Source organism: Columba livia, chromosome 27 (genome assembly GCF_036013475.1).
Source record: "Columba livia isolate bColLiv1 breed racing homer chromosome 27, bColLiv1.pat.W.v2, whole genome shotgun sequence".
Classification (NCBI taxonomy): Eukaryota; Metazoa; Chordata; class Aves; order Columbiformes; family Columbidae; genus Columba; species Columba livia.
In genome coordinates this window covers 4,076,349-4,092,010 of record NC_088628.1, presented here as the reverse complement: position 1 = coordinate 4,092,010, position 15,662 = coordinate 4,076,349, and the positions used below count along the sequence as shown (strand labels likewise).

The following is a 15,662-nucleotide window of genomic DNA, read 5'->3' as shown; positions in this document are numbered from 1 at the left end:
TCGCGAGACTTAGCGGCGCTATATAAGGCGGCGCGGTGGGCGTGGCCGCCTCTTGCAGCGCCCGGAGCCGCCATGGACACCAGCCGCGTGCAGCCCATCAAGCTCGCCAGGGTGAGCGGAGCGGTCCCCTGTCCCTCCGTGTCCTCCTGTCCCTCCGTGTGCTCATCCCCCGCTCTGTCCCCGCAGGTGACCAAGGTGCTGGGCCGGACTGGCTCCCAGGGGCAGTGCACGCAGGTGAGCGGCCGGGCCGGGCCGGGCTTGGGCCGGGGCGGGGCGGCCGGGCCGAGCTGACGCGCTCTGGGCCCGCAGGTGCGTGTGGAGTTCATGGACGACACTAGCCGCTCCATCATCCGCAATGTGAAGGGGCCGGTGCGGGAAGGCGACGTTCTCACCCTGCTGGAGTCGGAGCGGGAGGCGCGGCGGCTGCGCTGAGCGGTGAGCCCGGGGCTCGGCCGGGGCCTGCCGGGGAGCCCCCGGGGAGCCGGGCCCTCGGCTCAGCCAGCGCGGCCTCCCCTGTTCTCTTGCAGGTGATGAAGCTTTACAGCGTTTACTTGGAGCGGCTGGTTGGCCTCTGCGCGGGGTCATGGATGGAGAGGAGCGTGGTGCTTGTGTTACTGCAATAAAGGCTTTTCCCCATAGTCCCTTGCCTGGGTCTGACTTACTAAACGCAAGTGGTCCGGTTTGTATTAGTACTTATGGACATGCCTTTTGTTGTTCGGTTCAGCGGAGAGACAAACGCACACTCTGCTTATTACTGGGACTGCACATAATGCCTTCATCATAATATTACTGTGTTCTTGCGTTTTTGTTAACCTGTCACAACAAAAATAACTCTTTTGATTACAGTAACCTTAATCCTGGGCTTCCTGGAACGATTTTTTCTGTATGTAACTGGTAAAGTTGCACCATTAAACTTCCAGGACTATGTGGAATTCCATTACAAGTTGAAAGTCAAGCTTTGTACCAGCTTGCAAAAGAGCAACCTGCTGCTTGTTTTTCTGTCCTGAGCAAGCTGTGCTATAAATGCTGCTATAAATACACCTGCTCACTGTCTTTCCTGGCAGTTGCTCACAGAGGTTGTGCGCTTGTCCCTCTCCTTTTACAGGAGTTAGTAAATCAATCTCACTTATTTTCTTCCTTGGCTTTCCCTTCCACCACACGATCAGCTAGATTTATTCCTTTAGGCTATTACACAAAGTAAAAGTAAGGCTGAAAGGATTAGGAATGAGCCTGAAAACTTATGGTTCGAAGGCTGTTTTTTAAATAGTGGTGTTTTCCATCTGGTAACAGAGTGATGCTGGTTTGTGGTGTTTAAACAGTCGGGTCTGCAGCTCCTGGCCCTGTGGTCTCTGCTGTGTTTCTTCATCCTTCAATGTCCTGAACTTGATTAAGGCACTTTAGTGGCAGTTGGGATTGAGAGTTTGAGTATCCCAAAGCTGAGGAGGAATAGATGTTCAAACCGCTGAACTTGCAGATGGGGGGGCTGCTGTTAGGCCTGGCTTTTCTCCCTGCTGTGGGTGTTGTGGCCTGAGGTGGGTTTTATGCCTGGAGGAAGCTCTTGTCAATATGTGCTCATGCTGTTTGATCTAATTCTTGATTCCCCTTCAGTGGCAATTCAGTTTCAGAGCAGTGGGTGAGTCTGTGCTCCCCTGATGCGTGTGACACAGCAGAACTCTGGGGAACGAGCTCTGGGGGTGAGAAGACTTGGATTCACTTGTCTGGCTGCTGGTTGTTCCCCACACAGCTTTGGCAATGGCCGGAGAGCGCTTGCTGCGGTGCTGCCAGCCCTGACCGAGCTGAGTGACCGAGACAGGAGGCGTCAGCTGCGAGTTGGTCACCAGCCGAGGGTGGCTCAGCAGCTGCAGCCCTTCCCCCGTGTCCCCGTGGGGTCAGCGTGGCCCTCGGCCATGTGAGGGAGGTGACTTTGCATCCCCGCTCCCCATCTGATGGTTGTTTAACAGTGCAGCTTCATATCAGAGCAGCAGCTGAACCAGGGGGAGCGAAGGGCTGTGTCTGGTCCCAGCGTCCTGCTCAGTCTGTGGAGTGAAACAGGCCAGAAAACGCCACAGTTCCCACCTGGGACGGTTCAGCTGGAGGAAAACCAGACTGAGGGATGGAGCCAGTTCATAAACATGCAGGGGATGAACCGAAATGTGCGGCATCTGCTGCGGGTGAGGGCTGGGCCAGGCCTTCCCGTGGCTGAAGCTGTTCTGGGGGTTTGGGCTTGAGCTGCACAAGGAGGCAGGAGACTGCTGCTGGGCACTGTAATGTTTCAAAATAATTTTACTTAACATTTTTATTTATATCTTTAAAATAAACATTGGTATTAAAATATCAGTAAACAAACCTGTGATACCCAAGCAGTGAGCACGGCATACATACAGAGCGGTGAACTAGAGCGGTGTGAGCATCGTGTGTTAACTTCAGTGCAAAGCTGAACAGGCCCGCGGCCAGGCCAGCAGCGCGGCGCCCGGGACGTGTTTCTGGGGGTGTTTCCCCAGAGAAGGCTCAGAGCAGGCAGGGGGATGGCGGGGGAGGCCGAGGAGCACACACGGGGCTGCCACACGCGTCACCTTTGTGAGGGATTCAGAGCGGAGCTGGCTGCACATACAAAAGCCTCTTCTTCCTCCCGGTCCTCAGTCCTTACCTCATCTGTTCCCACCCGCCTGGCGCACACACGCTCGCACAGACACACACACGTCCTCCAACGTACACGTCCTCCGACATACACGTCCATCTCCCCGGGCTTGCTTTCAGCTCTTCTGGCTCAGCTTCCTACCTGGAGCCACCCTCAGCTGCTCTCCCCTGGTTTCAGATTCAGGTTAGACATTCTATGATTCTATAAGGAAGAAACTGTTGCCTGAGGGTGGTGAGAGCCTGGCCCAGGTTGGCCAGAGAGGTGGTGGATGAACCATCCCTGGAGACATCCCAGGCCAGGCTGGACGGGGCTCTGAGCAACCTGAGCTGCTGAAGATGTCCCTGTCATGGCAGGGGGGGCACTGGGGGGCTGGGACGGTCCCTTCAACACAAACCATTCCATGATTCTCCCAGCCCGGCTGCAGCCCCAAGTGCCCAGAAGTTTTGCTCATGTCGAGCAATACAAATCACTGAGTGATTTCCTGTTGAACTCCATCCTTTGACTAAGCAATATAATTTTTATCTTTTGTGTGCGTATGCTAGAAAAAAATTTCAGATTTCAGTCAGGAAAGGAAATGCCAGCAAAGGGCAAACATTCCCATCTGGAAGTGTTCCCAGCCCGTGTCCAAGGCAGCGTTAACCAGCTGGTTTGTGTCCCCTCGCCTGCTGAGCGCTGCGTCCCCGCCGGCACGGAGCTGATGCCCGCGCTCCCGCAGCCCCGTCCGTGTCCCAGCTCCGCTGCCTTCCCAGAGCTGCCAGGAGCAGAAACCAGGTGCAGGTTTGTTTTCTTCTGTCTGTGAGTTGCAGGGGGCAGTTGCAGTGAGTTGCAGTTCCAGCAGCCGCGGTGGGGAGCGGGGGTACAGGGCCGGCGTTTCCCACCCCGCTGTCACTTGGCGCGTGGCTCCCGTCAGTCGGAGCGAGGTGGTTTTGCGTGGGCTGCGCTTCCAGAGCGGGAGGGTTAAAGCATCTGCAGCTGTGGGGAGCGACGTGGCAGGAGAGGGGACGTAAGGTACAGCCCCGCGCTGGTGGGGGCCGGTTGGTACGGGGCTGGCCCCAGCTGGATCCCAAGGTCTAATTTGGTTTCTTTTGGCTCCCAGGGCTCTTTGTCACTGTTGATGGTGTCCCCTGCTGCAGAGAGGGCAGAGTCACAAAATGTCACCAGAGACCCCTCCAGCAAATCCTGGTCAGGGCCACCAGGCTGGTTCCCTGCTACCAAGCACGTGACACCTGGGACTCTGTTCTCACCCCTGCAGCCCCTTCCTGGGGAGCATCATCTGTGTCATGGCCCTGTCCCCTCCCCTGGTGCCACCTCCGTGGCCCTTGTATGGGACAGAGCATGTGGCAAGCGCCGGGGGGCTGCGGTACTCACGGGCAGCTGTGCCTTCGTGCCATTGAGGTGGGCATAGAGGAGCACAGCGATGTTGCTGTGGCCAGCCTCCAGCGCAATGGCGACGGCGTTGTTCCCATCCTGGAAAGGAAGGGAGAACCCTTGGGAAGAGGTTTGGGGACAGGATGCAGGGTGGGTGAGTGTGCCCGGGCCCCAGTGGCTTACACTGTCCACGATGGAGATGTTGCAGGTGGGCTGAGCCAGCAGCAGCTTCACGGTCTCCACGCGGCCGTGCTCGCAGGCGCACATCAGCGCGGTCGAGCCCTCCTCGTCCTGGAGGTTCACGTCGGCTCCGCAGGCGAGCAGCGCTTCCACCATCTCCTGGCGGCCGTGGCTGACGGCCAGCATCAGCGCCGTCTGGCCTGCCTGTGACACAAGGGACACTGCCAGGCTGCTCCTGCCCCAGCTATGCCACCCGCTGGGTCCCGCAGAGGGAGCACCGCTGTCCCCAGTGCCCACACGGTCTCTGGGCAGGTCCCAGCTGGAGATGAGGTGTGGGTGACACCCGAGAGCCCTGATGCCAGGCAGAAGCTCCTGTTCTGATCCCCTCCCCATGTACCGGCCCCTCCAGGTTTGGAGTCACAGTCCTGCCCTTAGAGGAGTCGAGTGTGGCCCCAGCAGCTGCTTGGGGTTAGGAGGACAGGGTCAGGGTGGCCCCCAGCCCACACCAACCTGGCTGGCCTTGGCGTTGACGTTGCCCATGCTGAAGAGCCTCCTGACCACGCTCATGTCGTCCTCCTGCTCGACGGCCGCCAGCGCTGCCAACATGAGCGCGGTGTAGCCGGCTTTGTTCTGGTGGTCCACGTTACAGACCCCTGCGGGGAGGGTGGAGCGGGGGGCTCAGGGTGCTGCGGGGGGCACGGAGCGAGCGCTGTGCCCGGCTGCCACCCTGCCCAGGGTGCTGTGAGCCATCCCACGGGCACACAGCTGCTGGCGGGCTCCCCCATCACAGCTGGGTTCCCAAAGGGCTGGGGTGGCTGCCCAACCCCCCTGCTCCCCGTGCACAAACAGATGTGACCCAGGATGGTGGCAGGGGGACGTTTCTGGGGGTGGGGACCACTGACCCGTGTCCAGCAGAAGCCGCACGATGTGGAAGTTGGAGTGGGAGACGCTGTAGTGCAGGGCCGTGTTGCCGTTCCCATCTGCCAGGTTCACCACGTGTGCCAGGAGAGCCGGCGAGACCTCGGCAAAGGCCAGGAGGTGGTTGGCGACTGTGTCGGGGACGGATGACTTCTGGCTGGACAGACGGAACCACTCCTGCAGGACCAGGCTGTTGCTGGCAAGCTGTGGGTGGTGAGCAGGGGCTGAGCCAGGGGCTGCAGGTCCCCCTGAGCCTCTGCACAGCCCAAGCCCCCCACCCATTCCAGCACCCCCCAGCACCCCTGGGAGCGAGCAGAAATCCTGCTCTAGAGGGGCCGGGATGAAGGCAGGACCCTGAAACCCCCAAACCCTGCTGGGATGGCCTGAGCTGAGGCCACGTGGGTTTGGGGTATCTTGGACAAAGCCTGGAGCAAAGGGCTGTTTTGGGGGGATGCTGAGCCAGGTTTTGCTGGCCCATCTTTGGGGAGAGCCAGCCCCGGGGGGACCCAGCAGGGGCCGGGCGAGCCCTCCCACCCGCACCCCCACTCACCACCTCCTTGCTCTTGGTGGCACTGGGGTGGCCCAGGTGTGTCTTGACGATGAGACAGGCCTCCCGCATCCTGGGGCTCAGCTCGAACCTGGGGAGCGCAGGAGGGTCTGCCGTGTGGGGCTGTGTCACCCCCACAAAACCGCGCTGGCAGGGGCACCCCGCGTCCCCCCACCGAGGTTTTGCTCCTCTCCCCGATGCCCAGGGGCCTCCCCGAGCTCCCTATGGTGCCTCATCCAGCTCCTGACAGCTTCAGCCTCTGCAAACCCCTGTTGAATCCGGCCTTATATGGACATGCTCAGGCACAATTCACCCACTTTTAGGCCATTTTTTTTTCCTTTTGTTGAAAAATGCCATCAAGGGCTGTTTTTGTTTTGTTCTGTTTCTCCTCCAAACTATCTTCTCCACCAAAGAGGCATCTGGGCCATGGGTCTCATCCTTTCCTTAGCAGACACAAGAAAGTGGAAGGATTTTTCCTGCTGAATTGTTTCTGCAGGAGCTAAATGTGTTTTTCCCATGGGCAGATGCCCCGAGGCGGCAGGGAGGGACCCTTCCCCACCAGCACTTACTTCTCCTTCACCTCGGGGGGCTCCGGCAGGGTCACACTGGTCCCCTCATGCTCCTGTTCTGCCTTGCACTCGGTTTCCCCGGCCTCCTCGTCCGAGGTTTCGCTGTCCCCCTGCTCCTCGCTGTCAGAGCTGTCGGCCGAAGCCTTCTCGGAGGAGCTGTCTCCTTCCTCCTCCTCCTCCTCGCTGGACGTGCTCTCGTACCTGCACGGAGGGAGGATGCTCAGTGACAATGTGGCGCTTGGCCGGTCCTCTCCAGGCCCCTCTGTTGTGCTCCCAGCCTGGGGGGGGGCCAGGGCTGGCACAGGGGGGTGGCAGGACCCCCTGACACGTACTCCCCGTTCAGCACGCCCACAAACTGCAGGCTCTTCTTGCTGCCCTCGGCCTCGCTCCGGGGGGGACCGTCCCGCTTCTTCATGATGGACTTGAGGGCTCCTGGGGGCAGAGAGATGGTGTCAGGGGCCAGGGAGCAGGAACCTCCCTGCAGGGCACCCCAAACCTGCCAGAACCCCCAGGGACATGGGCAGAGAACAGGCAGCTGCTCTGACACACACAGCACTGGCCCTGCAAGCACTGTCCCAAACAGGGCCACCTCTCCCTTCCTCCTTCCCCACCCAGACCCTGCTGTCACCCCCAGCACCAACTCACCAGCCGTAGGGCTCGGGGCAGCTCCCCCATCCCACACTGGTGACGGGTCCTGGTCACTGTGTGTCATCTCTGGTGCTGCTGCCGCGTGGCCTGGGCTGTCTTGGCATGTCCCCCTTGTCACTCCTGTGCCCTGAGCCGCGGGGCTGCCGGGAGCATCCCCCGCACCAGGCTCTGCCTGCTCGCCCGCCAGGGCAGCACTGCCCACATTGCTCTGGCTGCCTTTGTCTTCACACCTGGCAGCCGAATCGGGGCCGACCGCCACGTCCTGCCCTTCGGGGCGGCAGCTCACCCCCACGCAGGCGGTTGGGGGGCAGCACTCCACACCCGCCTCTGCCGTCTGCGGGGGGTCACCAGCCGCCCGGCTCTGCATTGTTACCACCGCCTCCACCAGCGCCTCGGCCACCTGCGGCTTGGCCATCACCTCCTTGTCCGCGCGGCCCTGGGGCCGGCGGGCGCACACCTCCAGCCGCAGCTCCTCCAGCTCCCGCGTGGCCTCCCGCAGGTGTCCCTCCATCATAGCGATCACGTCCTTCTGGTGCCCCACTGTCTGCTGCAGCAGCTCCAGCTCCCGCTCCGCCTCACTGGCCACCCCCAGCGAGGACTCCAGCACCCAGACGGCCACATCCCTGCGCTCCCTCGCCCCGCCGTCCGGCACGTCGCTGCCCTGCTGCTGCGACCGGTAGTAGAAGACGGCGTCGGTCATGGCCCGGTCCTCGCCCACCGCAACAGAGCGGCACAGCCTCTCAGCGGCCCTGGGGCTCCTGCCCGGCCAAGCCCGGCCGCCTCGCTCCGGCACGGCCAGCTTCTCCGTCAACTTCCTCAGCTCCACGATCTTGCTCGCTCTCCCCTTTGCTGGCTCCGCTTCGCTCTCCGGCCCCTCTCGGGGAGGCTCCTCGCACAGCACCGCAGCCTCAGTGCCAGTAGGTCGGCTGAAAACCTCGGTGGGCTCTGCCGACAGCTTCTCCAGCAGCTTCGCCTTCTCCCTCTTCAGCTCGCAGATCTGCGTCTCCAGGAGTGGGATGGTTTTCACCTGCTCCTCCAGGTCCCGCAGCTGCCGCAGGGCCGCAGCCATCTGCTCCCGCACGAGCTGCAGCGGGGCAGTGCTGAGCCCCGCGGCCGGCGTGCTGCGCCCCGAGCTGCCGGGGCTGCCCCGGCACCAGCCCCCCTGGCCCTCGGCACCCACCGGCACCCAGGGGGGTGGCTGGCTCGGGGCACCGGGTGGGCCCCCGCGGGAGGGACCAGCGACATCCTGCAAACGGCCCTGCTCCTGCTCCAGCCTCCTGCTCGTCTCCAGCAAGGTCTTCTCCACCCGCGGGTTTTGCACTGGGCACCTGCGGGTGGGAGGCTGGAGCAGCCGCACGGGCGCCGGTGGTGACACAGGGTGGGAGGTTGGCTTGCTCGGGGGCTCCGGGGGCACGCGGCCGTGCGGGGACAGCAGCAGCGCGGTCCTGCCGTCCTCGCTGGCCGTGGAGGCGAGGGACTCGGTGGAGGTCCAGGCACTGGCATGGCTGCTGGGGCTGCGCAGGGCGCTGGGCGGCTGCCGGGCCCCTTTCGCCCTGCGAGGCAGCGGCACTTTCTTGAGCGTTTGGCCACTTTCGATGTCATCCACGTATTTCAGGAAATCCAGGTCCAGGAGGAAGCCGTATGGGGTTTCCACTGAATACGAGCTCTTCTCTCCATCATCCTGGTCCCGGTACAAGAATGGGCCCCCGAGATCTGCAAAAGGAGCAGGGATGGTCAGGCTGGGATTTGGTGGAGCCAGAAAGGCTTTCTCAACTGGGTTATATTGGGATTTGCGGCCTGCAGACCCCACCCTGCCATGATGCTGCTGCCAGTGGGCACAGTGGATGGCTTGTCCCCAGCACGCTCGTGTCACAGTGTCACCGGTTACACACTCTGTGCTGGGTCAGGAAACCTGTCGTGATGGGCCAGCTCAGCTGTGCCACTGCCCTCACGCCCCGTCTGCTGTCCGTGCCCGGTGACAACCCCAGTGGTGTTACCTGGGAGGTTCTGGTTCAGGGGCGCAGGCTGAGCCATCTTCTCCCCGGGATGCTGCCAGCCAGGGGACCATCAACCTGCAACAACAACGGGGCCACATGCGGCGAAACCGTGCAGAGCCGCTGCGCCCCACGCGGCCACCAACCACTGTCCCCTGCCCAGGGCCACCCTGTGGCCACCCAGTGGGTCCCCCCACCTCCCTCCAGCCCTGGTGCTGCGGGGCTGGAGCCTGAGCCAGGGCTGGGCGCTGCGGCGCTGCTGCGGGGCTGGGGATTGTTTGTACATTTAAGGAATGTTTCGCAGCTGCGCCACCAGCTCCGAGGGTGCAGAGTCATGAGTCAGAGCTCGGCCACACCGGGGGAGCAGGACGGAAAATTAAAAAAAGAAGAGGCTGCAGCCTTTACGGGTGCGATTCTCAGCTGAGAAGTTTGCTTGGGACCAAGGGAATAGATGGTTTTTGCAAAGCCATGTGCCTGCAGACAGCTGCCAGCACCTGGGACCTGCCACATCTGGCAGCACCTGGGGGCTGGGGCTCAGGTTCCTGGTGGGAGCGGGATGGGGACAAACAGCACAGGGAGCACCCGCGGCAGCTGCGCACGGCGTCACCTCCAGGAGCGCGGGGTGCGGGGGCCCTGCCCGCGGGGCACAGGTGGCCCTGGGGCTGTGCAGCTGTTGGTGGGCAAAGCATTTGGCACGGGGCTATTTTCAGCAGAAAGCAGGGGAGGAGGCAGGCTGCAAAGCAGAGGCAGCTCGGGCACTAAGGGAAGCCGGGGCCCAGGGCTGTCCAGCAACAGGCACCAGATCCGGCCTTGGTGGCAGAGAAACACCCGCATCCATCCCCAAATCCTCTGCCCGTGACTACCAGAGGATCCAGACTTTTCTAGCAGAGATGCTGTGGCTGCCCCTGTTACACACACCCGCTTGGGGACGAAGTGACAGCCCCGGCTCACACCCGCTGCCCACCACGGCCATGCTGTGGTTGCCAGCCCATGGCTGCCACAGCCACGCAACAGCCAGAAGCTGGAGGAGCAGCTGTGGCGGCAGCGCCGGGCCGGGCGCAGGGTGGGCACCCCGGTGATGTGGCAGCTGCCAGCGCACGGGCGCGAGGGGCTGAGTCCACTGGGTACGGACAAGACGCTGCCCATCGGTCACGGGCCAGATCCTGGGGCTCTCCCGCTCCTCTACCAACCTGCCTGCAGCCAACGCACAACCCGGCTTCCACCTTTCCTCGGGATCACCCCAGCTCCATGCTGGCACCCAGCATTCCCGCGCCACCAGCTTCATTGCCGAAGGGTCTGCTCATCCCCTGCTTTGTCTAATCCCTCCCGCGCTGGGCAGCATCCAGGTCCCTCCTCCGCACAGCCTGTGCCCTCACCGCAGGTAATTAAACAGCGCCCAGGCCAGGACAAACTTCCCGCCGGGCTCCGCGCTCGCTGTAAATCAAACGGGAGGAAGAGGGAGAGCGAGGGGAGCTGGAGCCAGCGGGTGCGGAAACGGCCGGCAGCTCCCTTCCGCCGCCCGGCCGGGAATTGTCCTGCCTGGGGCCGCGCCAGGAAAAGCCGCCCCCGCCGGGACCCTCGCCGGGATGGATCCCGCTCTGCTGCTCCCGCTTGCAGCAATGGTGCCCTTTGCTCCAGCTCTGCCTCGCTGTCCCCTGCGCTGAGCAGGGACACACTGCTCGTCCCCCGCCACCTCGTCCTGCCCCTGCAGCTGCTGTCAACCGTGTGGCTGCACTGCCCGTCCCCAAAGCTGGTGAGATCCTCCTGCAGCTCCCCCACAGCACACAGCCCCCATTACTTTTGGTCTGATGGGATGTGCTGGACACAGGGCAGCAGCTTCTGCCTTCACCGAGCTCTGAAACAAAGGGTGAGGCCAATGACAGGACCTGCAGGCTCCCAACCACATGCGGATCGTGCCAGGGAGCCCATGAAGTGCAGACCTCAATGGGGTCCCCGTGATGTGCAAATGCTGATGGGGACCCTGCAATGTGCAAACCCTCCTGGAGACCCTGCGGTGTGGAAACCTCCCTGGGCTCCCCACCACGTGCAAACTGAGTTGCCGGTGTGCCGGGCTGGGTGTGGAGGCAAGCGGGAGGCTGAAATTGAGCTGGCCAGGGTGGGCAATGGAGGCAGCCGGCCCTGTCATGCAGAAGTGAGAGGGTTAAGTCCCCACACCTGTGGCTCAGGCACCGCCAGCACCTGCCGGCCGGGCCGCACAAAGCCACCCTTGTCCCCGCCGGCCGCCATCACCGCGGCACCGGTTCAAAGAGAAGCCGCTCTCCACCTGGGCTGAACTCCCGACGGGGAAGACCATGCCGGCCACTTTGGTGCCAAAGGCTGATTTTTGTTGGCTTTGGCTGCTCTCCCAGGGGGGCACAGCCCAACCCAGCAGCACCCCTGGGTGCTCGAGACGGGGGACTCCGCACGATCCCAGCTTCCTTCAGAAGAAATGCAGGGGTTGGTTCTATTCCCTGTGTTTCCACAGAAAAGCAAGGTGGTACAAAGCGAAGCACTGCTGGGAAGGCTCAGCAGCACGAGGAGGAGGAGGAAGAGGAAGATACACAGGGACCCAATCGCTCTACACTTCACCCTGAGCTTCATCTATTTCCCCCTCTTGCTGTCGTACCTATGCTGACACAGGAAACTTGGGGCCAAAACTGGAGCTGCTCTGCTCAATGACAATGAAAAGCCACATCAGGGATGGGACAGACTGGGCACAGCTCACATGCCATCTGGTACCCACAGCCCAGCCCCCGGGACCCCATGGGGCAACCTGCCCTCTGGGTCCCCAGACCGCGGGCTGGCAGGGGACAGGCCTAGGGGAGCTATTTTGGAAGCTCTGGGCTCCTCTGGGCTGTTTCCCTCGCTGGGGGCAGAAGTGGGGCAGCCCCCGCCCCGGCTTGGCCACGTGCAGCCCGAGCCGCTCCACCGGCGGGGCCGGGGCCGGACGCAGGGAGGGCTCTCCCCGGCTCTCCTCCTGAGCCAAAATACTGAGGTCATGAGGAATGTGAGAAGAACAGAGTCCAGAGCAGCCCTGGCCAGCACGACTTGATTTATCTCGGCCAGGCACGCTTCCCTCGAAGCTGCGCACAGGCGATAAGTGCTGAAGCTCGGGGCTGAGGCTGTTCCAGAGTTAAAGGGAAACCACTGCGCACGCACACGGTTTCCTCCGCTGCCAGCGACCGGATGGGATTCGGGCTCCTCGCACGGAACCGGCCGTCACACGTGCCTGTCACTCGCAGTGTCACCTGCCGGCACTGCAGGCTGGGTGCAGATGGGAGGTGTCCGGGGTTCATTACACCTTCCCAGCCGCCTGTCACCATCCCTGCCTTGGGCTGTACGGGGTGGCCTGTGCTCCGTGCCACCGCTGTCCCCACAGCCGCTCACCCGGGGCCGCCTTGGCCACGCTGCCCAGACTGGGGCTGCTCCCAGAGGGGCCGACCCATACGGGTGGGTGTGCTGGGGAGGGAAAAGGAAACACTTCAATCCCAACAGCCTAATTTCAGGGTTGGGCTGTTATTTCTGGAGTTGTCGTCATCGTCGGCCCGGTTGGTCGGGAGGATGCAGGGGCTGCTCGGGCTCTGCGCTTGCTCCAGCGCCTCAGGGACTTCCCTGAGCTCACACAACACCTGGACAGCAGGCACACAGTCCATACGCAGGTGTACTCACACGAGGATCAGGTCTATGTGCCCTGTCACACCCAAAGCTCTATAGGGTTCCTATATCTCCACTAGAAAACATCTACCACGTGTCCTGCGCCCTCATCGCAGTCACCCACCAGCACTTTCCACCAACACCTCCCCAGTTCGTTGGGGCTGGTGACAACACGTGGGGTTGGACACAAGCACCAGCAGCCTGGGATCGCCCTGCTGCCGGGGGATGAAGTGATTTAATTTACACCCAGGGTGCACAGGCACAGCTGGTTATGCACACAATCCCACGGCAGGCTCCTCATAAGAACGCAAGGAGCGCCCCAATCCCTGCAGCACCCGTGTGCCCTCCAGCACCCCGGGGTGTCCACAGCACCCCGGCCCTGTGAGTCCCCTGTGCTCCACGGCACCCCAGCCCTAGCGGGTCCCCAGCACCCCGGAGAGCCCGTCAGCACTGCCCACCTTGCGAGTCACCTTGGGAGCCCCACAGCACTCCAGGGTGCCCCAGCACCCTGCATACCCCCCACGTCGGGGCTCCCGCCCCCAGCCCAAGAGACCCCCCGGGGCCTCCCGGTCTCCGCCAGCCGGGGTGGGCGGCCCAGCCCGGCCCCGAGGGCCCGGAGCCGCCGGCAGCGGTACCGGTACCGCCGGGGTGCGGGCACAAGCCCCGCTCCCGGTGCCGGTGCCGCCCGGGCAGAGCCCCCGAGCGGGAGATGCCGGGGCCGCCCCACCCCGCCGCGCTACCGGGGGCTCCGGAGCGGCCCCTCGGCGGGCCTCGGCGGCTCCGGGGGCCCTACGGGGAGCAGCCGCCGAGACCAGCCCCCGCCCCGCCGCCGGAGCCGCGCCTGGAGCTGGAGCCGGTCCCGGCGCCCCGTCCCGTCCCATCCCGCCGCCTCTCACCGTCCCGGCCGGGCGTCTGCGCTGCAGCCGGGCCCCAGCGCGGGGCCGCCGTCCCGGGCCCGGCGGCTCTGGGCTGCTCGGCGGGCGGGCCGGCAGCGGGGCCGGGCGGGAGCGGCCGGGGCGGGGCGGGGGGGGCGGGGATCGCCCCCGGGCCCCGGTCGGGACGGGCCCCGGCCCCGCCCCGGGTCGCTCACCCCACGGGGGGTCCCCGCTCAGCACAGCCACGGGGGTCCCACCGTCTCCCGGGCTGGGACATCCCCGTCTCGGTCACCTGGAGGGAAGGGGTGTCCGGGTGAACCCGGGAACGGGGGTGTCCCCTGCCCTGGTTCCCCCGGGCGTCCCCCATGCTGGTTATCCTGGGGAAGGAGTGTCCCTGGTCCCAGTGAGCCCAGGAAGGGAGGTGTCCCCTGCTCCCATCACCCCAGGAGTGGGGGATCCCCTGCCCTGGATGCCCCCGGAGATGGGGTGCCCCTACCCTGCTCACCCCTGGGATGGTGGCTCTGGGGAAAGGGGGACCCCCTGCCCATGTCCGCTGCCCTGGGCTCAGTGCTGCTGCTGGCCAGGGCCCGCGGGCTGCTGGGGGTCCAGCTCTTGCCCCACTGTCCTCTCCCTAGCCCAGCCCCCCCAGCCTGCCTGGTCCCCCTGGCCTTGCACACGCGTCCCCTCGTCCCCCCCATGGCTGGAGCGCTGTGCCGCTCACCCTGGCTGGGCTCCCCCGGCCTGGCCCCGCTGGGTTTTGGCAGCTCTCCCTTCTCCCAGCAGCAGGCTCTGTTTGTCTCCTTTTCTTGCCAGCTTTCTTCCCCGCCTGCTCCACGCACCAGTTGCTCAGCCAGCGAGGTCTGGGCCGTCCTCCATCCCCCAGGGACCCCAGCGGTTTCACACCTCAAAACTCACCCTCACTAACTGCTTCAACCCCTTTTAACAATGAAATCCTCGGCAAGGATTTTTGCGTTTTTTTCTTTCCTTTCCAGTTGCTCACCCGCCCGGGTATTTTTCCACAGCGGCTCTTCTGTAACGCTACTCATGGGAAGAGCAGGAGAAACAAGATGTGCTTCCCATGTCCCTCCCAGCCGCCGGCTGGCAGCTCCGGGACTTCCTGAGAAAGGGTTCGCATCCGGACCGAGGTACCTTAATAGCCCTGATGGATCTACATCCACCGACGGACCTTGTCACTCTCCAACCCATTTACATACTTGGCCTCTCCAGCATCCTGTGGTAATGAACCTGGTGATTTCATGCCCTCGTTCTGTCTCTGAAGCAGGTCTAGAACAGCACCGCTCTTGTCAATTCACTGACTGCTTGGCAAAGGAATCGGTTGGGTCCTCTGTAGCCATGCGACTTGTCTTCTCGCTCTGCATGTGGAATGGTAGAGTCTGGTGTGACGAGTGAATTCCCACTGGTGTCCACTCACCAACTGCACTGCAGAGCTCGTGCCCCATGTCCCGGCTCAGAGCTCCACAAAGGGCTCACGTCAGGTCCCTCACTCCCGGTCTTGGACATCCGACAGAAATGTCACCCATCACCACACAGCGTTTCTTGTTTCCTTCTTGAGAAGGTGGGAAAAATCCTGCGAAGGAGGAGCTGGGGGAAAATCCCATAAAGGAGAAACTGGGAAAAACAAGCTTGGGAAAGCGACATCACCCCAGCTTTGGACCTTGCCCACACAGCTGCTGCCACCCCAGCGCCTTGGCAGAGCTGCCAAAAGGTGGGGGGGCCTCCAACCACCCAGCACCCTCAAGGAAATACAGACCTGGGTCTGCCTAAATTTCCGTGCTGGAGCACAGAACCAGGGCAGCTCAGAGATATTTCGAGGCTAAAACTCCACAGCAGCCTTTAAACAAGAGGTGTTGAGTTGTTCCCAGTGTTGATCAGACTCCACTGGTGACCGAGAAGAATTAAACCCAAGAGACAGACCTTGTTTCTAATATTCACCATTTTCTGTGGAAATTCTGCGAAGCTCGAGTCTGGAGACGTGTCCAGAGAATTCAGAAGTGCTGGTCGGTGTTTAGAGCCGTGTAAATCACAGCCGCGCAGAGAAAGGCCCTTCCAAGTCTGGGCTGTTGGCTGGCGTGGTGAATTCACCCCGGCTGGGACACCCACCCCAGGACCGGTCTGAGCTGTGGCAGCCGCAGCCGAACCCAGGCTGGGAGGCAAACGGCAGCGCCTGCGGCTTTCCTGCTGCTCCCGCCTACGTGCCGAGCTCTGAGGTGCTGGTTGGAGATACCCAGGTGGGTGCTGCATGGGCTAAAG

The 15,662-nt window shown here is 62.9% G+C and overlaps 2 protein-coding genes across 6 annotated transcripts; one reads left to right on the top strand and one right to left on the bottom strand.

Moving 5' to 3' along the window:
• Positions 1–8: 8 nt before the first annotated feature.
• Positions 9–638, top strand: RPS28 (ribosomal protein S28). Its single transcript, XM_065042372.1, has 4 exons — positions 9–111; positions 187–234; positions 310–435; positions 528–638. The coding sequence occupies exons 1-3, from the start codon at positions 73–75 to the stop codon at positions 430–432; spliced, it is 210 nt and encodes a 69-aa protein (XP_064898444.1). The 5' UTR covers positions 9–72; the 3' UTR covers positions 433–435; positions 528–638.
• Positions 639–2,265: 1,627 nt separating this feature from the next.
• Positions 2,266–14,430, bottom strand: KANK3 (KN motif and ankyrin repeat domains 3). 5 transcript variants are annotated; one of them, XM_065042365.1, is made up of 11 exons: positions 14,307–14,430; positions 8,866–8,940; positions 6,866–8,581; positions 6,553–6,652; positions 6,221–6,421; positions 5,655–5,742; positions 5,089–5,308; positions 4,697–4,839; positions 4,190–4,390; positions 4,007–4,105; positions 2,266–3,765 (listed from the first exon to the last, which is right to left on the bottom strand). In XM_065042365.1, the coding sequence occupies exons 2-11, from the start codon at positions 8,900–8,902 to the stop codon at positions 3,709–3,711; spliced, it is 2,862 nt and encodes a 953-aa protein (XP_064898437.1). In that variant the 5' UTR covers positions 8,903–8,940; positions 14,307–14,430; the 3' UTR covers positions 2,266–3,708. The 5 variants fall into 5 exon arrangements, with proteins under 5 accessions (XP_064898437.1, XP_064898436.1, XP_064898435.1 ...); XM_065042364.1 differs by lacking the exon at positions 14,307–14,430 and adding an exon at positions 14,113–14,250; XM_065042363.1 differs by lacking the exon at positions 14,307–14,430 and adding an exon at positions 13,413–13,563.
• Positions 14,431–15,662: the final 1,232 nt, after the last annotated feature.

Excerpts from the sequence above, each read along its gene's own strand:
- KANK3 (XM_065042365.1), bottom strand. The coding sequence starts at position 8,902 with ATGGCTCAGCCTGCGCCCCTGAACCAGAACCTCCCAG. Across the intron at positions 6,422-6,552 it reads GTGGGCGTGCTGAACGGGGA|GTACGAGAGCACGTCCAGCG; the intron begins GTACGTGTCAGG and ends CCCTCCGTGCAG. Across the intron at positions 3,766-4,006 it reads GCACGAAGGCACAGCTGCCC|CAGGGGACACCATCAACAGT; the intron begins GTGAGTACCGCA and ends CCCTCTCTGCAG.
- RPS28 (XM_065042372.1), top strand. The coding sequence starts at position 73 with ATGGACACCAGCCGCGTGCAGCCCATCAAGCTCGCCAGG. Across the intron at positions 112-186 it reads AGCCCATCAAGCTCGCCAGG|GTGACCAAGGTGCTGGGCCG; the intron begins GTGAGCGGAGCG and ends CTGTCCCCGCAG. Across the intron at positions 235-309 it reads CCCAGGGGCAGTGCACGCAG|GTGCGTGTGGAGTTCATGGA; the intron begins GTGAGCGGCCGG and ends CTGGGCCCGCAG.